The sequence below is a fragment of the Dama dama genome, chromosome 33 (genome assembly GCF_033118175.1).
Source record: "Dama dama isolate Ldn47 chromosome 33, ASM3311817v1, whole genome shotgun sequence".
Classification (NCBI taxonomy): Eukaryota; Metazoa; Chordata; class Mammalia; order Artiodactyla; family Cervidae; genus Dama; species Dama dama.
Genome location: NC_083713.1, coordinates 32,743,519 through 32,767,910, shown reverse-complemented (window position 1 = coordinate 32,767,910; position 24,392 = coordinate 32,743,519). Strand labels below are relative to the sequence as shown.

At 36.9% G+C, this 24,392-nt stretch overlaps 1 protein-coding gene across 1 annotated transcript in view; it reads right to left on the bottom strand.

Annotated features, from left to right (window-relative positions):
• The window catches only part of SCN9A (sodium voltage-gated channel alpha subunit 9), a 160,906-nt gene that overhangs the window by 83,182 nt on the left and 53,332 nt on the right, over positions 1-24,392 (bottom strand). Inside the window, exons 2-5 of the mRNA XM_061135142.1 lie at positions 9,010-9,317; positions 2,095-2,212; positions 1,401-1,491; positions 698-826 (exon numbers count right to left, since the gene is read on the bottom strand). Coding sequence (XP_060991125.1) covers positions 698-826; positions 1,401-1,491; positions 2,095-2,212; positions 9,010-9,267 — 596 coding nt within the window. The 5' untranslated portion in view covers positions 9,268-9,317. The remainder of the gene's footprint in view (positions 1-697; positions 827-1,400; positions 1,492-2,094; positions 2,213-9,009; positions 9,318-24,392) is intronic.

The window sequence follows — 24,392 nt, the reverse complement described above, 5'->3', positions numbered from 1 at the left end:
GCAGAATTGGAGACTAGAAATCTCAAGACCCTTTCATCTTGCCTAAATCCCTCCAATGAACGTGTATTACTTTTACAATTAGAAATGACAGAGATATTGTATTTAGGTTTGAGATTTAAAAACTAAAGAAATGTTCTGACAAATATATTTAGGAAAAGAGCAGCAATATAAATAAGCTAAAATTATATCTTAATGTGATATTTTTCCCATGAAAATAAACTGTGGATGCCTATGTAATATATACACAATGCATTAATGTTAGGTTTAGTATGCAGTGACAGTCCTTATGAAAAGATTTGCTTCTATATTTTATTAGTTCTTGAATAATATACATTAATAGAAAGAGCACCATGCTAACAAATGCCTGAGTTTTCTCTGTTTCTCTTATCAGTTTTATCAGATATTAAATAGGAACTTGGAAAAAGTGTGACTCTAACTGGCACCACATATGCTATCCATCCACATGCTGAGCACAGAGGAAGATCCTCTATTATAACGATATCATATATACACGTTTGAGTGGGAAATGCTCTTTCTGAAAAATTATTACCATTTTCTGATGACTAGTTTCCATGTTGTGTATTTTAAATCAAACTATTATATGCAGGAAAAGTCTGATCCCAAAGTTCTTTCTCACTGGGATACTGTGCTGTCTGAGAGTTTCATGAGTTTGGAGTTTCAAAAAATAAATACTTACGCAAAGACAATGACTATGAAATCAAGCCAGTTCCATGGGTCACGAAGAAAAGTGAATTCTCCTACACAGAATCCTCTTGCAAGGATTTTCACAAGTGACTCAAAAGTATATATTCCAGTAAAAGTGTACCTAGGTAAAAGAGTCCATTGTGATATTAATCCATTGTGAAAAGAATATGGTACCAGGTGAGCCTTTATAATTATCTTTTTCAGATCAACCAAAGGAAGACACTGATTAGAGTATGGCTGATGATTAAGGCGCCCGTTCTAACTATGAGAATAAATTACAATTAAGATCTTTCCAGAAAATCTTGAAATGTATATGTCAGAAACACTCCCAGAAAGTAGAGGTATTTTAAATTTACTAAGAACCCAGGTATGAGATCAGCCTGGAAAACTCCTGTATTGTTCCTATCCTATCAGAAATACATCCAAGGACAAGAGATACATGACATGTCTAAGAACAGGCAGGGTATCTGGTAAGATCTTTTTTTCTGGAAAAGACTGTAACATGTATTATTCTCTTCTGATGTTAGCAGGTTAATACTGTAGAGGAGAAAAAACTAATTGAAAGTAAAGTAACTATAGAACATGGGAAGATAATCACAACAATTTTTATATATGCAATAACTTCCTGGTATGAAAAAGGAAGGATAACAACAACCATACTAAGACTATATTAAAATGTACTTATACCCACTTACTCTACATTCTTGGTCCAGTCTGGAGGATTACTCATGGTCATAAATATGCAGTTCGTCAGAATAGTGCACATGATAAGCATGCTGAATGCGGTAGCTTAGAATCAAGGAATATGATCAAAGAACGCATGGTAACTTTGAATATCTGATAACAACATTTGTTGAAATGCTGACAATTTTTCCTTAGAAAATAATTCTAAATGAGCCTATAGACTTTAAAAAATCTCTCTAAACAAAAGGGTAATGGATAAAAGCAATTTATCCTAAAATACTAAAATTGCCATGATGATGATGATATGATGAATGCATGCATGCAAGCTAAGTCACTTCAGTCATGTCCAACTCTTTGCAAACTTATGGACTGTAGCTCACCAGGCTCCTCTGTCCATGGGGTTCTCCAGGCAAGAATTGGAGTGGATTGCCATGCCCTCCTCCAGGGGATCTTACTGACCCAGGGATCAAACCTGCATCTCTTTGTCTCTTGTATGAGCAGGTGAGTTCTTTACCACTAGGGCAACCTGGGAAGCCCCAAATTGCCATACTCTGGATCTATTCAGAGATCTACACCAAATTATATTGAGATTGATAAACCTGAGTCTTTTCAGGTAAAAAAGAAATAAAAATCTATATTTAAATAAAATAGCCAGAAACTACATTTTAAAGAACCACTGTAAGTAAGCATTTTAAAAAGGATATGCATGTACTAAAATCTTAATAGATATTCTTCTGAGAGGACTGAAAGGAGACAGCATGTACAAAGCAGGTGTGGCATTGAAACGGAAGATTGCTTTCCCTTTGTTCAACACTATGAAAGTCTGCAGAAGCAAAAAGAAAACAGTATGAATTGAGATTTCAAAATTTCAGTCTAGTACATTAATATCTGCAGTTTACCTCTGCATGTGGTAGAGTCATATTAAAGAAACACTGCCATCAGACTCAAGCAATGTGGTTCCAAGGCCATTGATGGAGATACCCACATTATGTTAGCCAATGAACTCCAAGTCCATTGTCCATTTCTTCAATAAAGTAAGAAGTGAGCCATTTATGAGTATGTATTATTTAGAGCTTTCAAAACACAGTGTTCTCTTTTTCATATCCCTTAACATTCAAATCAGTAACAATAACTTGTGGCCACTGGAATTATTTTAAATACAACTTCCTTGTATCATTACATTGCATTTTATGCAAACCAAATAGCAACCAGCTATCCCTGATTCTTATCATATTGCTTTGAGAATTGTAATACTTCCTGGCTATTGTCAGGGTTAGTAGCAAATGTTCTAAAATAGGAGTTTTCAAAATATTTTCATGAATTTAAGGAACATTAGAGTTGCAAGAATCCTGTTATTCAATTTGATTTTCCTATTTTACATATAATACTAATAACAGCTAAAATAAAAGAACACAAATTAAAGAACTTGCTTGCTACTGTCCATGGTAATTTTTTTAAATGTGAATAGAACCAAACATTTAAAAAATATCTTATATAACCACTGAATAATGAGTTACATTCTCCGTGGCTTTGGTATTTAGTTGAAAAATTTTAAAGCCAAACAAATAAACAGCAATAACAACAAAACATTAAAACAACCTAAGGAACTGGCTTGGAAACCAGAAAGACTTAAGTTCAAAGCCTCCTCTTACTTATCTGTGGCTGGCAAGCAAATTCCTTGTGCTATCTATTAACAGAAGACACTGATTTTTGGTTTTTTTGATATTGATTCTGAATTTTACATATGTTTATGAGTGGTAAACATATGTAATAAATATTTTCCACCAAACTTTAGAGATATAACTTTGGGTAATCTTGTTTTTGTATGTGGCAGTGTTCCTGAGAAAACAAACGATAACTATCTTAGGTTAACTTTTTATACTCCTGGTCCCTTTTACTATACCAGTTACGTTAAAACATAATTGAACATAAAGGTCACTTTTATCTCAAAAATTAGTTTTAAAATTAATATCTCATGTTTGAGTACAATTATTGTTTTCTTAAATCTGAATACACTGTACTTTTTAAAATTCATTGATCTAATATTTTCTACAATTGTGTAGTGAACATGTGTGCTAAGTCGCTTCACTTTTGTCAACTCTTTGTGACCCTTTAGATTGTAGCCTGCCAGGCTCCTCTGTCAATGGGATTTTCCAAGCAAGAATACTCAAGTGGGTTGCCATGCCCTCCTCCAGGGGATCTTCCTGACCCAGGGATCAAATCAGTATCTCTTAAGTCTCTTCTGCATTGATAGACAAGCTTTTTTTTTTTCTTTAACCACTAGTGCCACCTGGGAGCAACTATGGCATAAGAGATACTGAAATAAAATTGAACATAAGTGAGGCATGAATTTTGCATTTAAGAGGTTTCAGAGAAAAGTGATTAAGAGCACAGTAACTCTAATACAGGACTTCCTTGGTGGCTCAGAAAGTAAAGAATCTGCTTGCAACACGGGAGACCTGGGTTCAATCCCTGGGTTGGGAAGATTCCCTGGAGGAAGGCATGGCAACCCCTCCAACATTCTTGCCTAGAGAATCCCCATGGACAGAGAAGCCTGGCAGGCTACAGTCCATGGGGTCACAGTCAGACATGACTGAGTGACTAAGCGGACAGCACAACTCTAATACAAGGCATGACGTGACAGGTATCATACAGAGAAATACAAATGGCAGAGCATGAGAGTGAAGAGGGAGCAGGGTCTTATGTCTGTTAGAATAATCAGGGAGGCTTCATGAAACAGAAGGCATGAAATGAGCTAACATGAAATGAGCTAACATGAAAATGATATTACTGCCTCAACTTGGCAAGATCAAGCTAACTTGTACTTGAAATTAAAAAAAAAAAAGACTTGGTTTACTATTTTTAAATTCAAATTCCCAGTTTTCATTTACATTAAAAACTTCTTTAGGATTGTCTGGATTTATACACACCCACTAGTTAATTAGAGATGGGAAAACAGATATGAAATTTTGAGTAGCAGAATGAGTATCTCTAGAAAACTCTAAAATCCTGCTAGCAAATGCACAGATGTCAATGTCTGAATAAGTTATTTTAATATGGCTCATTTACTTAATAATTTATTGAACATAAAATTAGAGAATTATGAACTTAGGAGTATAAGCTTTGGAGTGGGACAGATAGTATTCTAAATACTTGATCTACCATTTCACAACTTGAGAGCTAGCACTCGGTGTCTGTGGAGCTTTTAAGTTCTGGTACACATTTCATGCCAGTCAGAATGGCTGCTATCCAAAAATCTACAAGCAATAAATGCTGGAGAGGGTGTGGAGAAAAGGGAACCCTCTTACACTGTTGGTGGGAATGCAAACTAGTACAGCCACTATGGAGAACAATGTGGAGATTCCTTAAAAAACTGGAAATAGAACTATCATATGACCCAGCAATCTCACTCCTGGGCATACAAACCAAGGAAACCAGAATTGAAAGAAACACGTGTACCCCACGGTTCATCGCAGCACTGTTTATAATTGCCAGGACATGGAAGCAACCTAGATGTCCATCAGCAGATGAATGGATAAGGAAGCTGTGGTACAAATAGAACGTGGTACAATGGAATGTTCCTCAGCTATTAAAAAGAATGCATTTGAGTCAGTTCTAATGAGGTGGATAAAACTGGAGCCTATTAGACAGAGTGAAATAAGCCAGGAAGAAAAACACCAATACAGTATAGTAACACATATATATGGAATTTAGAAAGATGGTAACGATAACCCTATATGCGAGACAGAAAGTGAGAAACAGATGTATAGAACAATCTTTTGGACTCTGTGGGAGAAGGCGAGGATGGGATGATTTGAGAGAATAGCATTGAAACCTGTATATTATCATATGTGCAACAGATCGCCAGTCCAGGTTGGATGCATGAGACAGGGTGCTCAGGGCTGGTGCACTGGGATGACCCTGAGGGATGGGATGGGGAGGGAGGTGGGAGAGGGGCTCAGGATGGGGAACTCATGTATACTCATGGCTGATTCATGTCAATGTATGGCAAAACCACTACAATATTGTAAAGTAATTAGCCTCCAATTAAAATAAATAAATTTTAAAAAAGTAAGTTCTGGTACATTGTAAATTCTTGGTAAATGTTGGGAACATGTTTGCGTGCTAAGTCACTTCAGTCATGTCTGACTCTGTGTGACCCTATAGACTGCAGCTCACCAGGCTCCTCTGTCCATGGGATTCTCCAGGCAAGAATACTAGAGTGGTTGCCATGCCCTCCTCCAGGGAATCTTCCCACTCCAGGTATCAAACCCGCATCTCTTATGTCTCCTGTATTGGCAGGTGAGTTCTTTACCACTAGGGCCACCTGGGAAGCCACTTAATATATTCATCATATATGAAAATGAAGCCCTAACCACTACATACCTCTACATTAGTTTATTACATGTTCTTTTTTTTTTTTAACAAGGCATTGATAAATGCTCAGTGCATAAGTTAATGCATAAGATAACTGCACTCAAGCATAAGTTAAAATCTGAACCTAAGACAAATCAGGAATCATTAAGATTTTTATTCCAAGCAATGATTATAGTGTAGCAGAAATAAAGTTCTCATCTATTAGAGTGAATAACGTGAAATATTAAAGACTCAATTCACATGAAAGTCAACCCTGAAGTTGCAAGGGGAAGTCCAAACTATTTTAACCAAGAATGACTGAGGAGCTAGGACACGGCACAGAAAGTTGATCATTTAAAGCTCCAAACCAAAAAATAAAAATAAGAGGATTCAATAATCCCTTTGGGTATTTATTCATCTGCTAAGAGAGGGCCATGAAAAATAGATTACTTAGTCTGACTTAGCTCTACCTAAGTATTATATTCTGATGCAGTGGTGCACTGGGCTTTTAACATGGTTGGTGTCACATCTGAAAGGAGTTGGGGCCAAAGCGAGAGATTGGAGTCCCACCCCAAATATTCTCTATTACATTAGCCTATCCCAGAGCTAAAATGATCCCATTTTTCATCCTCCAAATGCAAACATTTTCTTCTTACCTCCCAAGTCACTTTAAGCCAATATTAGTTTATGTCTCTGAATTGGGATTTACTCCAGAAAGATTTTTTCCTCCTTAAGGGAGGCTGGTTAAATTATATCCAGGCCCCCTCTGGAAATGGGAGATGCAGGAGCCAGACATTTTTCAGGATGAAGTAATGTAAGTAAAATGAGAAAGTATTTTTAATTTTGCCTATTTCATTATTTATCCATTCATTATTCCATTCATTTTTGTAAATTTGTGAGCACAGTAGATGCTATACAACAAAAACAAAACTTAACTAAGAGATGCTCTACAACATCTCAGTGGGGAGTCAAATCAACTTGAACTAAAAAATCTAGGACAGAATTTACGAGTGCTTATGTAACATTCTGTGAGTTAATTAATTTCCTCGAATCCTTTATTAATTCCTATCTCTCCAGGTTGTGGTGAATATGTTGCTAATTTGTATGAAAAATCCACTGTCTGTCACAGAGACCCTGAAAACACGCTAGCTCTCTTTTTTCCTGTGTCGGACTACTGATGGGTTAATAAGAATGCTGAGAATTATCTCAAAGGCTTCTCAGGTATTCTGCTTACTCTTGACACGCTGTCAGTTTGTTGAGATTCTGATTTTAATATGAAGCAAAAAATTACGTATTGTTATTCATAGCAACTCTCCCTGAAGTAGATGTGTTTACACCATCAAAATTAAGTTCATCACGTTTTCTATTTCACAAGACATTTCACTTTTCCTTATTTTATCTGCTAGCTATCTTATCAAGAAATGTGACCTTTTATTTATATCTTAAATCAAAATAACTTTTAAATGGACTTTACCCTGCCTTTCTTGACCTCTTGACAGTTAGTCTGCAGGTGTTGTGTAGCAAAGTATTGTTGGGAGAAAGTTAGGGAACCTGCTGATTTTATCCTGTACTGTCTCCTCTTTGTCAAGTTCAATCTGGTTGTATCTGCTACTGTCTCAAAAATGATGGTAACCTCCTTCTCATTTTCTTGGTAGAATTATCTTTACAGCAGTTATTTCAAACTCTCCCATTTCCTTAATGCAATTAATACTTGCAGATCTGCTATTTACAAGATTGACTCTCAAAGGACAACTTCCACCCCTATAGTATGGAAAATATTGACACTATTTAATATGCATTTCCTCAGATGTGCCTACATTCACTTCAACATATCTTATCTTAAATTCATCCTATTTGCCCTACAAGGCTCACACAGTAAGGTTTCTCTCCACTTTTCTGCAGTTTTCTAATACAAATGCAAGCCGACTTTTGGTTTATCCCTTGTCTGTTAACATCAGCAACTAACTGCTTTACTCAACCTTCTGTATTTTCCTCTCTGGGAATAATTTTTCTCCACTTTTAAACATGCTATTTATACCCTACATAAAAAAGGTTTTCAAGGGCCTTCCCTCGTGGTCCAGTGGCTGAGAATATGCCTACCAATGCAAGGGGACAGGAGTTTGATACCTGGTCTGGAGAGTCCACATGTCACGGGACAACTAAGCCTGCGTGCCACAACTACTGAAGCCCATGTTCTACAAGAGAAGCCACTGCAGTGAGAAGCCCACACACTACAACTATAGACTAGCCCTTGCTCGCCACAGTGAGAGAAAGCCTGCACACAGCAAGGAAGGCCTAGCACAGCCAAAAATAAATACTAAAAAAATTGTAACTGCAACGTTTCATTATTTAAAAAAAAAAAAAGCTTTCAATTTCTGTTGCCTTAAGTGACCATCTTTCTGATGGAAATTTCTCAAATTTCTCAGCATGCATCAACTGGCACCCACACTACCTCTTTTCACTTTCTGTCCACCACTATCTTGCTTTTTTTTTTTTAAAAAATGAATGGAGTATAGTTAATTACAATGTTGTGTTAGTTTCAAGAATACAGCAGAGTGAATCAATTATACATATATCCTCTCTCTTTTTTTTTAAGATTCTTTTCCCATATAGGTCATTATAGAGTTTTGAGTAGAGTTACTACTCTCTTGCTTTGATTTCCATCAACTAACATAAACTGCTGGCAAAAAAGTTACCAACTCATCCTCCTTGTTCATTCCAGTAGTCTTTATCTAGCCTCAGCTTCCTGAGTAATTTTATGGGATATTCTCTTTCCTTTTTTTTTTTTAATAGTAGAAAATTTTCTGATTTATGTCTTACCTCTCTGACCATCTCAGATTCTCCATTCTCTCCAACCCTCTAAATGAGTGGCTCTCAAAACCCCACAATTAGTTAAGTGATTTTATATATTCCCACAGATTCAACTGACACCTCTATGCAAATGCATTCTGGACATATACCCACGTTTTACTTCTCACATTGACAGTTATTTTATTTCTATGAGGATGCACTTATGTCATGTCTAAAGGGCAGAACGTGATACTGAACACTATTAAATTAAAAAAAAATCAAAATAGTATGCCAGTGACAGAATCAGTTTTGATAAAAAATTAGAAAAAGTACATATTCTGAAATATCCTACATATGCATTTTAACTAAACATGTTTTCATGATATAGTTTTTCACTAAATTCCTCTTAATCTCAGTACCTGTTTGTATAAGAGGTAAAGAGAGACCGCACCATTGCAGGTACAATAAACTCACTTTTTTGTCTGCATAGTAAGGGTCCAAGTCCTCCAGGGGCTCTGACACCATGCCCGGAGGAATGTCCCCATAGATGAAGGGCAGCTGTTTGCCGGCTTCCAAGTCACTGCTTGGCTTTGGCCCTTCTTCATCATCGTCTTTCTTTTCTTCTTTGGGTTCCTTTGCTTTTCCTTCAGCAATACGTTGTTCAATGAGGGCAAGAGACTGTTTTGTGAAGAAGACAAAGCTCTGAGGTCCCGGGGGAGGCAACATTGCCATCTTTTCATCCTGTATATTTTATTTCCCCTTCAACTCCTTACATAAGAGGCCTAAAGAGAAACAAAGAAAGCCTTAACTGTTTGCCAGTCAAGAATGACACTTAACAAATAATAATAAGAATTATAGTAATAACAAAAAACAGATTCTGGTTTCAATTGCAAGAAGTCATGTGTTCACATAATTACCATCATGTTGAATGGGCACTTACTAAGTGACTACCATGTATATTACTTATTTTCCATGCCCTCTAATGAACTTTATTTAAGAATTTGAACTTAGTACTTCACGGATCTTAGTGACAGCTTAATTAAAAATGCTTAATTCGCTTTACTTTTCATCTGTGCTTACTCTTAGTGCAATTCAACTTTCTTTGTTTAAAAATCTTTATGACAGGGCTTTGGACAGCACCATTCTCCAGTTCTCCTCTTTCTGCATAACCTGATCCTATTCTGTCTGACATACTTACAGTCTCTCCTTCTCTCTCTTAAAGAAACTCATTTCTATAAATTGAAGTGGTGGAAGATTGTTTTACTCTATTTTACACATTCAGATTTTCTTACAATAAATACATGGGCTTCCCTGGTAGCTCAGATGGTAAAGAATCTGCCTACAATGTAGGAGACTGGGTTCGATCCCTAGGTCAAGAAGATTCCCTGGAGAAGGGAATGGCAACCCACTCCAGTATTCTTGCCTGAAGAATTTCATGGATAGAGGAGCCTGGCGGGCTACAGTCCATGGGATTCCAAAAAGTCAGACACCACTGCGTGACTAACACAAACATATACACACACACAATAAATACATGCCATTTTACAAATTAGAAAACATTTTTTCCTTTTAAATTAAAAACAATTTAGGGAAATGCTTTAGAAGAACAAAGAAGATAAAAGGAATTTTGGAAATGTTTGGGATAGATTCAATTTTTAAAGTTAAAAAAAAACAACTATGATAGGCACTCAAATTATGACTTCCTTAATTGACTTACATGTATACACAAAACATTACAAAAAGTACAGGAAAGAAAAATGTTTAAATTATATATTATTATTTTGGAATTATTTTGGAATTTTAGAAATAAAAGAGCATAAAATTAACAGTTCTTATTTTAAAAATGATAGGTGCATTATTTCATTGAGTCAAGGTAACTTCATAACTCCTCCACTGGGAAATAAAAATGAGTCCTTCTGCATTAGGATTGCCTGAGAGTTGGGATACACCAACTTCTAGTATGTCAACCTGCTGTGAACAGCCTGAAAGACTGCATTAAGTGATATCTTGATACACAAAGGGAGGATGAGCTAAGAGAAGCCATGGTCTGCTCTTTTATTTTCCACTGTGAAATATAAAATATCAAGCAAATCACAATTGTGACAACACAGGTTATATAGATTCAGAAAAAGAAGTGAAAGGAAGCTGAAACTAATTATTCTTTCTTTTACAGATTTCTCCTCTTCCCATGTTAAACAAAATCAACTCTAGTTATGTTTATAGCCAAATGGATGACTCTTCCCCTTAGCTACTTGAGCACAGTATAAGAATAACAACCCTTATCAGTAAGTAGTAGTGTTAATCGCTCAGTCGTGTCCAATTGTTTGCAACACCACCGACTGTAGCCCACCAGTCTCCGCTGTCCATGGAATTCTCCAGGCAAGAATACTGGAGTGGGTTGCCATTCCCTTCCTGGGATCTTCCTGACCCAGGGATCCAGCCTGGGTCTCCTGCATGGCAGGCAGATTCTTTACTCTCTGAGCCACCAAGGAAGCCCTTATCAGAATTCTATCCATTTTTTAAAGGTGGAAAACCAGTTTAAAAACAACATAAAAACAATCATTTTGCAATGTAAGTTTATATAAAAACTTATAAAGCAAATTTAGCTTTTCTGAAAAATAATATTTTTATGTTTTATCACACAGCTCAGTTGGAAAAAAATATGCCTGCAATGCAGGAGACCTGGGTTTGATTCCTGGGTTGGAAAGATCCCCTGGCAGGCTACAGTCCATGAGGTCGCAAGAGTTGGACACAACTTAGCAACTAAACCACCACACACTTGAATCTGGGTCTTGCCATGGCAATGTCTTATCACATTTCTTTTTAACTCTGCTAACTCATATTCATTTAAAATATTTTTACCAAATAGTTAACCTGGGCATGTTTCTATATCAGATATATAGAGCTGTGAGAGTAAGGAGGAAGCAGGTTCTGTGTTTATGAAACTTCTAAAAAGGAATACCAATTGAACCAAAGCATACAGAAAAACCTGGTTTGACCATAGTAAAGTAAAGTCGCTTAGTCGTGTCCGACTCTTTGTGACCCCATGGACTGTAGCCTACCAGGCTCCTCTGTCCATGGGATTTTCCAGGCAAGAGTACTGGGCCATTTCCTCCTCAGAGAATACAATTAGTTTAACTCACATTCTTTTTTTATATCTTGAAAGTAGAAACAAAGATAGAGAAATTAGGCATGTATCAGGGGAGAGGGTACCATATGTAAGAGAAAGTAGTGAATTCTCTGATTTAAGAACAAAATTTCAAACATTTCTGACAAATTCCAGAACTCTTTTAGTATCCTCTCCAAATATGCAAAACTAAAACCCTCTTATAACTAGTAGGTATATAGCAATCATTCACGGGAAAGAACATGTTGAAAGCCATGCAATGGCATAATTAGAAATAAGAACATATCTCTACCTGGATTCAGAATTATGGAATTTTATAATTATGGAAAAGAACAAAGTCAGTCTATCTGCTGGCCACAAGCAGCTAATAATATTGCTTTTGAACAAAATTTGAATAGTTAATGACTACATGTTTGCTGGCTTTCCTGGGTTTTAAAGTATTTGACTAAGATTATTTACTTCATTGGACTTCTCAGGGGTGCTGGTGGTAAAGAACCCACCTGCCAATGCAGGAGTTGTAAGAGATGTGGGTTCAGTCCCTGGGTTGGGAATATCCCCTGGAGGAGGGCATGGCAACCCACTCCAGTATTCTTGCCTGGAGAATCCCATGGACAGAGGAGCCTGGTGGGCTACAGTCCAAAGGATTGCAAAGAGTTGGACATGACTGAAGCAACTTAGCATGCGTGCATTCATTTACTCCATTGTTTCTATAAATTCAAACCAGTAAGAAGAAACATTTATTTTGATGGAAACTAAAGCTGAGATGACTTTTTTTTTTTAAGAAAGTAGTGAAAGATAAGAAATATCAAGAAATGTGCACATTCAAAAGCAGGCCAGGGTGACTCATGAGAGAATGAATCATGACTCATCATTTCACTACTAGGTAAGTACTCAAAAGAATTGAAAACATATCTCCATAAAGCTTGTACATGAATGTGCATAGCAGCATTATTCTTAATAGCCAAATAGTGGAAACAATCCAAATGTCTGCCAACTGACAAAATGAAGTGTATCCACATAATGGAATATTGCATGAAAATAAAAATTAGTAAAATATGAACACATGTTACAACACAGATGAACCCTGAAAACCATATGAAGGTAGCCAGATCCAAAAGGCCACAGGCTGGATGGTTCCATCCGTATGAAATGTCCAGAATAGTCACATCCTCAGGGACCAAAAGAACATTACTGTTGCCAGAGGCTAGCGGGAGGGAATAGTGAGAAATGACCATTAATGGTTATGGGGTTAATGGTTAATAGGAATGAAGTTTTTCAGAGAGATAAAAAAAAGTTCTAAAACTAGATAATGCAATGATTGTGCAACTCTGTAACTATGCTACAAATCACTGAATTTACACTTTAAAGGATAATTTTTATGATATGTAAGCTATACCCCCATAAAAGTTTTATAAACAATTTCTAAGAAACCTGAATCATGAAATTCATGAAAACTGTCCTATGTCAAGAAAAGAGGTTTAGAAAATGGAAACAAATGCACATGTTCAACACCAATCTCTGCATAAGTCTCTATGGTCTCAGTATAAACATGGAATTGCTTTTGGTGTAAGATTAGTTTAGGAGAAGCTATGATTTAGTTTTAGCACTTGAAGGCCAAGCCTGGTACAATTTATAAAACTGTGATCACAAATCACTTGATTCCAGAAGTTAATAGTCTTTTGGAAACTGTACTACATCTCTCTGAGAAACAAGGTGGTGAATGCAGTTGCCATTTGGGTTTAGGAGATTCCTCAACACTTCTCGAAATCATAAAGGTAAACAGGGGTTACTTGTCCTGATTGACTTTAAGTGTACACATACTTGATCTCCTGGGAGAAGAGATGGCTGAAGAACTGGTATTTTTGTACATCTTACATTCAAATGGAGATGTCACATCTTTCAAGAATTATTTGACAGAAATTCCAGTAAGTAGATGTCAGGAACTCAGATATCCAATACTCTTCCAATATTGTTATTTTCTTTTTCCCTGTTTTTCTTGTCCTCACTCTCTATTCATGCACATTCTCAGTATACAGTTTACAAATCACTAAAGTATATGCAAACAGTGAGGGTGGTGGGTGATTCAAGTCAGTGGTACCACAATTGGAGATATTTTCCTCAAGCTAAATTGAAGGAAGACGCTAAGCACTTGCTTAACATGAGGGTCTTGAAAAAAGTAAGTTGAAGAGCTTTGGGTCAGATTCCATAATCATCCTCTAGTTTGGTGGGTAGAGGGGAAATCACAGCCTCCTATCTGGATGATGGGAAAATATAATGTGTACAAATTTTTGAGGGTAATTTTGTAATATCTATCAAAAGCCTTAAATATGTTGATTCATTTTTATTGCCAAATAACTTTCCTTCTAGGAATGTAACCAAAAGCAATAATCTCAGATGTCTTTAAACATTTATGAAGATATTTACTGCAATGTTTTTATAATATTGAAAAAGTGTAACCTATCCAAAAGTCTGTCAGGGTTTCATTAAATGAAAAAATGAACATATAATAGGAAACTGAGTGGCATCTAAAGAGTGCTTTTAAAGACTATTTAATAAATTTTACAAATCTTATAAAAATAACAGAATATAGGGTACACAAACAAAAACATGTACTTATTTTTGACTTACTTTTTTAAAATGTATTCAAAGTATGAAATTAAATGTACTGTATATTTAATGAATGCTATTCCTAGCTGAAGGATTAGGAGTTATTTACTAATTTATTTGTAATTTTTCAAATTTTAACAATAAAAATATACTGTTTTATCAAAAGTGAAGTGAAGTGAAAGTCACTCAGTTGTGTCCAACTGTTTGCGATTCCATAGACTATACAGCCCATGGAATTCTCCAGGCCAGAATACTGCAGTGGGTAGCCGTTCCCTTCTCCAGGGGATCTTCCCAATCCAGGTTCAAACCCAGGTCTCCCACGTTGCAGGCAGATTCTTTACCAGCTGAGCCACGAGGGAAGCCCAAGAGTTGCCAAATGAACCAGTAATTCTACTCCTACATACAAGTAACCCCAGAATAGCACAAGAGGTTAGAGGCACTAACAGTACAGTAAAAAATCTGCACATAACTATGCAGCTGGCCCTCTATAGCTGCAGTTCCACATCCACAGATTCAACCAAAAACATGTACTTAAAAAAGAAGCACTGAAATTTATTTGACCTCTGGTGGCTCAGCGGTATAGATTCCACCGGCCAATGCAAGAGACATGGGTTCAGTCCTTGGGTCAGGAAGATCCTCTGGAGAAGGAAATGGCAACCCAAGTCTAGTACTCTTGCCTGGGAAATCCCAAGAACAGAGGGGTCTGGCAGGCTACAGTCCACTGGGTCTCAAAAGAGTCAAACATGACTTAGTGACTAACCAGCAACAAGACAGTTAATAAAATTAGCCAATATTTATACTTTCTTTTTAAGTTTATAATTTGAAAATACCATATTTCCATGTATTAATATCGATGAAAGTATTTTCTGAACTCTCTTATTTTCTAGCTATTACCTATGTATGTATGCATCTACAATCTGCCTATTTTTATCTTCTGCATCTTTCCAGTCAAAGCAATGTCCGATTCCAGTTCACGACAATGGTCTTATTCCATGTGTTTATCACTCTTTGGCTTCTAAATCCCCACTGCATTGAAAACAAAGATGCACAGTAGGGAACCAACGATTTTATGACATCACTGAAAACCAAAAAAAGACACTAAAGAGTTTTCACAAAACTAAAGAGATAGAGATAGATAGTGATAGAGATATAGACAGACTTCCCCGGTGGTTCAGACGGTAAAGCATCTGCCTACAATGAGGGAGAACCAGGTTCAATCCCTGGGTCAGGAAGATCTCCTAGAGAAGGAAATGGCAACCCACTCCAATATCCTTGCCTAGAAAATCCCATGGACAGAGGAGCCTGGCTGGCTACAGTCCCTGGGGTCGCAAAGAGTCAGACACAGAGGGACTTCACTTTCAGAGAGATAGCAGATGGGATTACCCTAGAGAGGAGATAAGAGGAGAAGGCAAGGCCTAAAACACTCATCTGAGAATGCTCAAGAAAGAAATACTTTCTAGCACAGAAGTCATAGAGTTGGTACACAAGCAAGTATGTCAGAAACCAAGTTTTGGTTAGTCAAACCCTTGACTAACCAAGGATTATCAATTTAACAACTTGCAGTTTGCTATCCCATAATTCCTTCTATACTCCTGTATAAGGCAGCAGAATTCATCCTGAGGCTAAAACCAAAACGTTAATCTCTGAATTAACTGAGATAAGACCTCTAGGATGTCCATATTCATTTTAGGTGAAAGCGGAGTGGAGTCTGGGGAAAGATGGATTCTTCTTCTTGCCCATGTATCCTAAAATGAAGCCAGTCTATCAACTCATCAGATACATACAGATAGCTTGCACTCATCCTGCCTTTTCAAGGGAGTACTTATTTGGAAAACAGGCCTACATAAAGGCAGAAGAAACCCTGACCAACATCACAACCTTTTATTTATAACTACTAATAGATAACTAAGGGCAAACTGGTAATCAAAACTACCAAACATGAAATTAAAGGACTAAGATGTACAGATCAAACTCTTAACTCCAGAAGAAAGGGAAAAGCAAACATAGGGGAATATTAAGGGTTTAAAATTAGCATTCCCAGAGAAATTTGAGAGGATAGAGAACAATATCAAGAATCCATAATATGAAATTAATGAGTCTTATTTCCTATCATTTTCTTAAATACCACTATGTCAAAATAGTAAGTACTTTCCCTATAGCTACCAGAAAATATTTATGTCAGAATGAAGGTATACTCCATTCTCAACGTAGGTATATAAAAGAATCTTGTGTATAACTTAAAAAAATACAGCTGTCAGGGTTTATCCAAGTAATGCTGAGATAAAAATTTTCAGGGAGGGTTTAAGCTTATCGACTTTATAAAAATCATAAAATATTGACATGACTTCTTTTAAGAACCATTTTTTTAAAGCAACAAATGCACTAAATCAAAACATCAGACTGGGGCTTCCCTGGTGGCTCAGTGGTAAAGAATCCACCTGCCAACACAGGAAACACTGGTTCAATCCCTGGTCCAGGAAGATCCCACATGTTGCAGAGCAACTAAGCCTATGCGCTGCAACTACTGAGCCTGTGCTCCAGCGCCCAGGAGCCACAAGTCCTGGGCCCACCTGCTGCAACTAGGGAAGCCTGTGCACCCTAGAGCCTCTGCTCTGCAACAAGAAGCCACCACAATGAGAAGCCTGCCCACCGCAGGTGGAGAGCAGCCCCGGCTCATCACAGCTAGAGGAAACCCACACAGCCACAAACTGCATGAATTTTTATAAAAAATCAGACAAACACTGTAAATTAATGACCAGGTTTCATTATTTAATAGAGAAAACAAATGCAATTGAAACCACACAAAATTTTTTGGGTTCTGCTTTATTTGAAAAGTAGGGAGTGGGAAGTAAAATATGAAAATTTAAAGTCTCCATGTTAAAACTGAAAGGATAAACATATTTTCCATCGATAAAAACAACACGTTTTTGAACTCTGAATCTATATCATGCTCATTAAAGAAAGAAGTTTTTGGAATGAGGTGGGGAAAGGAGAAAATGAAAGAGGTTGAGCAAGAGAAGGAAGATAATAGACAAACTAAACAGGAAAGGAGAGTGTAATTGGGGAAAAAGGAGAAAGACTAACAAAAATATCCTAAATCCCTCAGCTCCCTTCTAGCTACAAAGTCCAAGATAATAAAAAAGCAAAGCAAGTTCTTTGCCATATTAATTTTTATTTTTAATTCTCAACATTTTAAGCATCACTCATGCTGCATTCCCTGTAGCTCAGCTGGTAAAGAATCCACCAGCAATACAGGAGACATGGGTTCAATCCCTGGGTCAGGAAGAGCCCCTGGAGAAGGAAATGGCAATGGCAACCCACTCTAGTATTCTTGCCTGGGAAATCCCATGGCCAGAGCAGCCTGGCAGGTTGCAGCCCAAGGGATCACAAAGAGTCGGACATGACTTGGCAATTAAACCACACATGGTATTACTCATATCGCTTCATCACTATTAAGCTGGCAAATTTCAGTTTTGTATCCTTTATTCTCTCCATTTTCACTTGAGCTAAGCAATGCTCCTCCTGGGAGTGTCCCCCACACTCACTCATCCTTCAAATCCATGGGCTCTCACATGAGCTCAGATAATGTTTGCTAAGCAATAGGCATGGAGAGGAATAGCTATTACTGCTAAAAAAAAAATAATACCAAGAGTTACCTTTAGCCTTTCCAAGTATGTCTTTTAAAAAGCTGTTCTTCCATGGTGACTATAGTTAATAATACTGTATTACAGGTTTGAAAGTTGCTGAGAAAATAAACTTTAAGAGTGTTCATCACAAGAAAAAAAAATTTAACTATGCATGACAGATAGTATCTAGACTTACTGTGGCGATCATTTCACAATGTATACAAATATCAAATTATTATGCTGTATATCTGAAATTAGTTACAATGTTATATGCCAATTATTCTTCAGTTAAAAAAAAGCTGATCTTCACCTTTCAGGAATAAATGACAACACTGCAAAAAAAAAAAAAAAAAGAAGAAGATATTAAAAGAAGCATGTTTATCAGCTTAAGAACTAAAGTACTAGTTGTTCAGTCATGTCCGATTCTTTGTGACTCCATGGAACTGTAGTCTGCCAGGCTCCTCTGTCCATGGAATTCTCCAGGCAAGAATACTGGAGTGGGTAGTCACTCCCTTTTCCAGGGGATTTTCCCAACCCAGGGATCAAACCCAGGTCTCCTGCACTGCAGGCAGATTCTCTACCATCTGAGCCACCAGGGAAGCCCTTAAAACTCAAGGTACGTGATAATTTATGAATGCTATTTATGAATGTGAACACTTTTAAAAAAATAATTTTTCACTTTATATAAGTTTCTCCAGTTTCCTTTCAAATTTGAGTTTCTGTAAGACATTGAAAGTATGGCTCAATTTCCAAAATGTAAAATATAAAATGGGCAAAAGTTTTCATGAGGTGTACGTGCACTCAATACAGGAAAATCTGAACTGGTTTCAGTAGCTCACAGATCATTTTATCTTGACCTTTCCTATCACAATCCACATTCTATGTTTTACAGCTACTGACTCCGTACATATGACTTAACTTCTCTGAGCCTCAGGTTCCTAGTTTGAAAATGGGGTTAATAATTACTGCCTAAAAGGGTGGTTAGGATGGGGATGGTTAAGTGTATATAAAGAGCATAGGAGAGAGTTTTTCATATAGTAACCATAAATGGTGCCATTAATATTATTAACTTGTCTCATTCTTTCATTTAAATTTCTTGCTGGGGTCAATTTCATCATACATATGTAACTAAGATCTGTTAATTATGATCAACTTGAGGATATTTCAGTTTATAGAAATATATTAGCCCGTAATACTTTGGCCACCTGATGCGAAGAACTGACTCATTGGAAAAGACCCTGATGCTGGGAAAGATTGAAGGTGGGAGGAGAAGGGGACGACAGAGGATGAGATGGTTGGATGGCATCACCGACTCGATGGACTTGAGTTTGAGTAAGCTCCAGGAGTTGGTGATGGACAGGGAAGCCTGTTGTGCTGCCGTCTATGGGGCTGCAAAGAGTCAGACATGACTGAACTGAAATGATTAGCCTTTTAAGCATGAAACATAGCTCATATATGTGTATAACCTAAGCAGAGATTTGATTTAGAGAAGTGATTCAAGTGCAAGTTCAGGAGCTAAAAGTCTTAAAGTTTGAATCCTAGGTTTTCCAGTAACTAGGTATGTGATCTTGTATATTAAAGTTATGCAACCTCTCTGAGCCCAAAGATGGCAAAGCATTTATAAAAAAAACGGTTACTTCATAAAACATAATGTTAAAAAGTAAGGCATTTTGATTACTCAGAGATTTAGATTACTACTGAGTTTCATTTAAGTAAATCCCCATTATTTTGCCCTGAACTTTATATGAAGATTTGCAGGATATTTTTTATTTATACAAAGTTAGGTGGTTCAAGAACTATCATTAAGATTTTTTCTTTTTTTTTTTAAACTTAAATTTGTATTTGTGAACAGACTCGAAAGGAAATGAATTCTACCACTTGGTTCACTGTCTAAGAAGCATTTAAGTATCATTAATAGAGTCTCTGAACAGAGAATGATCCCTTCCTTCAGGCAAAGAAATATGACAGTCTCTAGACAGTTTTAGAGACTTTAGGTACTTTCTATGGCTCTGAACATACTGTTTCAAAAACTGGATTTTTATCATCCTATATTAGCCTCAGCCATCAGGAAGCTGTTTGGGGGGATTCCTTTAATCTTCAGAGTCCTGTGAAGCCCTTGCCATAGAAATAACCTCTGACAGTGAGAAGGGAATGGGGTCCTATAGATACTTATAAGCCAAATTGGGACTCTCACAGAAATCACTGAAGTAAACCCCCAAACCAGTTCTTACTTAAATGCCTGCAAGGGGAAAACGTCTGTGCCCATTATCTTATGCTGACAAAGGTCTCAGCGGCCTGTTTCCTTAGCGTCATGGCAGGTGCCTAATACTGAGACTATAAACTGCAGTTCCCAATTGGTTTATTAATGACAGTTTCTAGTCTATTGTGGTTCAGGTAGCATATGTATCTATTTTGTCCATATAATTTTCTAATGAGAGTCAGGCTTTTGTAATATCAGCATATTTTGTCTTACACATGTAATATACATTTAAAAATAGAATTATTCTCTTAAAATATTTCCTATGGAAATCCTTTAGCAGTTGGTTTCATTTGACAGCTTTCAATATTTCTTGTAGAAAGAAAGCACCATTTGAACTTCCTGTTTCTTTCATTGTGATTAGACAATTCAAGATATACTTACTCATTTCAAGGAGCAGGAGAATAATTATATGCTCAAAATTCTTTCATAATCTCAGATTCTGCTTTATATTTCCTTACTGAGTTCTTACCTATAGCTAACTTAAATTTATATAAAAGTAAAATAGGTTCAATAAACCATTTTGAAGATCTGTCAAAATCTTAATCAACTTCAGTCAAATCTAAACTATTTAAAACAGTGGACAAATGTAAAAGTAAGTAAAATAGAATTTTGTATTGATGCTTCCGGTTGTCAAGTGAAAAATGATGCTTCCTGTTGTCAAGTGAAAAACTGCTTTGAAACTGTCACTTGTCCGGAAACAAGTAGTGATATTTTCCCACAGGTAAGATTTTAGCCGGAGTACCAATTATTTTTAAAGCGTTCTGAAGGCACCATGGAATTTGTGCATGGCACATGGAATTGTGCATGGCACAAGCACTTTAAAGAGCAAGTTAAGACAAATCATTCCTCACATCAACAGTGATAGCATGTTGATAATATGCTCACTTGATATATTATGATATTGGTACTTTACTTGTATAGTCTTCCTCCCCAAAACTTTGATCCAAATCATGAGAAAAACATCAGAAACGCTCAAGTCAGGGACATTTTACAAAATGCCTGACCAGTACTCCTTCAAATCATCAAAGTCATCAAAAACAAAGAAAATCTGAAGAACTGCCACGCCTTGCAGCTGCCTAAGGAGACATGATGGTTAAATGTAATACTGATAATGTCGGCAGGATCTTGGATGAGAAAAAAGACAGTGGGGAAAACCTAGGGAAATCTAAGTACAGTAAAGGCATTCTTTAATAATAATAATGTATCATTATGGTTTCATTAATTGCAACAAATATACCATAACAATGTAAATTATTTATTAATATAGTAAACTGAGTATGGTTTACATGGGAACTCTGTACTACCTGTAAAAATTTTCTGTAAATCTAAAGCAATTACAAGGTCAGTAGTTCATTTAAAACAAGAAGAAATCACAGTTGTAAAATTATACTAATATTATGTGACATTAACAATGTCTCAGTAATTTGACTTTATCAAGTAAATACACTGCTATTATTTAGAATGTACCTGTGATAATAGATCTACAAAACTGAACTACTTTAAATAAAATGGGCTATAACTAATACATAAAAATAATGTTTTACACAGTAAAGATAGCATAGATTTGATAAATATAAGATCCATTAGAAATGCTGATCAATTTTTAAGTTATTATGCTTGGGAGGTAATTGTTATAAATGTGCTCTCTTGGGTAAGGAATAAGCTTACAATTTATAAAAATTTATAAAACATAAATAAGCTTACAATTTATATATAAAATTTATAAATTTATAAACAATTTATAAAAGAACTGGACTGGAGTCACAATGTCTGAGCCCTAATTATACTCGAGATCATTATGACTAAGTAGGCTAAAAAATTCATCTATAAGGGACTCATGTATATTTTCTTTTAGAATAAGGTCTGGTTCAGGAAGATCCACTGGAGAAGGAAACGGCAAACCCACTACTGTATTTTTGCTTGGAAAGTCCCATGAAGAGAGGAGTCTGGCAGGCTATAGTCCATAGGGTAGCAAAAAGTCAGACACAACTTTGCACAACACTGCAAGGGCAATTTCACTCACTTGGTAGTGTTAAGCATGCCAAATATCTTTTAAGTTGTTAAATTAAGGCTTTATTATATATCTGCCTGACGATACAGTTAACTTACAAAAGGCTGTTTCGATTTCTGTATTACTTTAGGAACTGTAGGATAACACTGTGATGAAAGAAATCTGACTCCAAAATTCTCATTTTACTGACATCTAAACACCCAATAGCTTCCCAGGTATCTCAGTGGTAAAGAACCTGCATGCCAAGGCAGGAGATGTGGGTTTGATTCCTGGGTCAGGAAGACCCCCTAGAGAAGGAAATGGCAACCCACTCCAGTATTCTTTCTGGAAAATCCCATGGACGGAAGAGGCTGGTGGCCTAGAGTCCATGGGGTCTCAAAAGAGTGAGACACAACTTAGCAACTAAATAATAATGACAAACACCTGATAACAACAAACAAGGCAACAGACAACTCTGGCTATCAAGGATATACTTGATTAACCATTTCTTACAACCAAAGTGCTCTTCTGCCACCACAGCATTAAATAAAAAAATCATTTGGCTGACTTGCATCTCAGTTGTGGCAAGTGGGATCTCTGCTGCATCATGCAGTATCTTTCATTGCAGTGCAGATGCTGTAGTTATGGCAGGTGGGCTCACCTGCTCTGCAGTACGTGGGATCTCAGTTCTCCAACCAGGAACTGAACCAGCATCCCCGGCACTGCAAGGCAGATCCTTAACCACTGGACCACCTGGGAAGTCCCACCACCAAAGCATTTTAAAATCCTCACTTATAATCAGTGACATTCCCTTTACAAATTTTCTATTCATAAAATCCAAAGTCCCATGATAAAAGAGGAAGTCGTCATCAGGGGAGACGAGAGAGAAGCTTCTAGTGTGACTGTTGTGATACAAGGCCTCTTTCATGAAAAGTGAAAAAACTCAGATGAGTTTGGAAGTTCTGCTCTACCTCTTGGCTCCAAAGGAAACATATGGATCCTTCCTACACCCAGCTTCAGCACATGAGAAGAATACCTAGATCATACAGATCCTAACTGTCAACAACAAGGAAGATGAAGGTGAAACAATTAAAGATAAGACGAAGTGCACATTTGTCAACCAGTAGCTCTACTATTTAGATAAGAAAGGGAAAGCTGCTGGAGGATGAAATCTGGAGAATACAGAGGAAAAACAGTAACTAAACCAGGTGTGGGGCAAGTGTTGGCTGCTTTCTGAATCACAATTAGAAGGTCTCTCAATAGTTCTTCATTTTACTCATACATGAATACCTGATAGGGACTTCCTAGGTGGCGCTAGTGGTAAAGAATCTGCCAGATAGCATCACTGGAGGAAGGCAACAGACAGATATGCCCCGGCTATACAAATCTGGTTCCATCCACGGCAGGATAACCGTGGCATTTACACAGCAAAGCAAATTTTTTTGTCAAGATTAAATGCTGTATCACATCAGACACCAAGACATAAATCGTAAAGGACATATATGCTTATCTTCCTCTTGAGACATCATAGAAGTTACCAAGAAGAACCTGAGAGCCTTATAAGGCACTCACTTGTAATAAAAATTTCCTCTTTCAGGAAGCATTGTCTTGATCACTGTCAAGGAATGCAATCTCGGTATTGTGTGCTTTGCTCAAAGACAGATGTGATAGCTGCATAGCTGTACTAAAATAAACATAAGCAGAACTTAAAACTTAAATTCTTAAGGTTTAATCATTTTAACGGCTTCTTTTTACCATAATCTACTTTTACTGCGTTATCTTTCATACTTGTGTTATCTCTTCATATTATACTATTTCATAGTTCACTTATCAAATTAGACAGTAGGCATAGTTGGGTTCTAAATCACTTAGGAATTCTCTGAACAACAGTATTACAACTACACAGATAGAAAAGCACCACAAATTATCTATTACTTTGGGGTGGTGGTGGTTTAGTAATTAAGTCATGTCCAACTCTTGCAACCCCATGGACGGTAGCCAGCCAGGCTCCTTTGTCCATGGGATTCTTCAGGCAAGAACACTGGAGTGGGTTGCCATTTCCTTCTCCAAGGGATCTTCCTGACCCAGGGATCAAACCTGAATCTCTTGCATTTCAGGCAGATTCTTTACTGACTGAGTTACAAGGGAACCCCTACTTTGGAGAGAAGTGAAGTGAAGTGAAGTCACTCAGTCATGTCCGACTCTTTGTGACCCCATGGACTGTAGCCTACCAGTATCCTCAGTCCA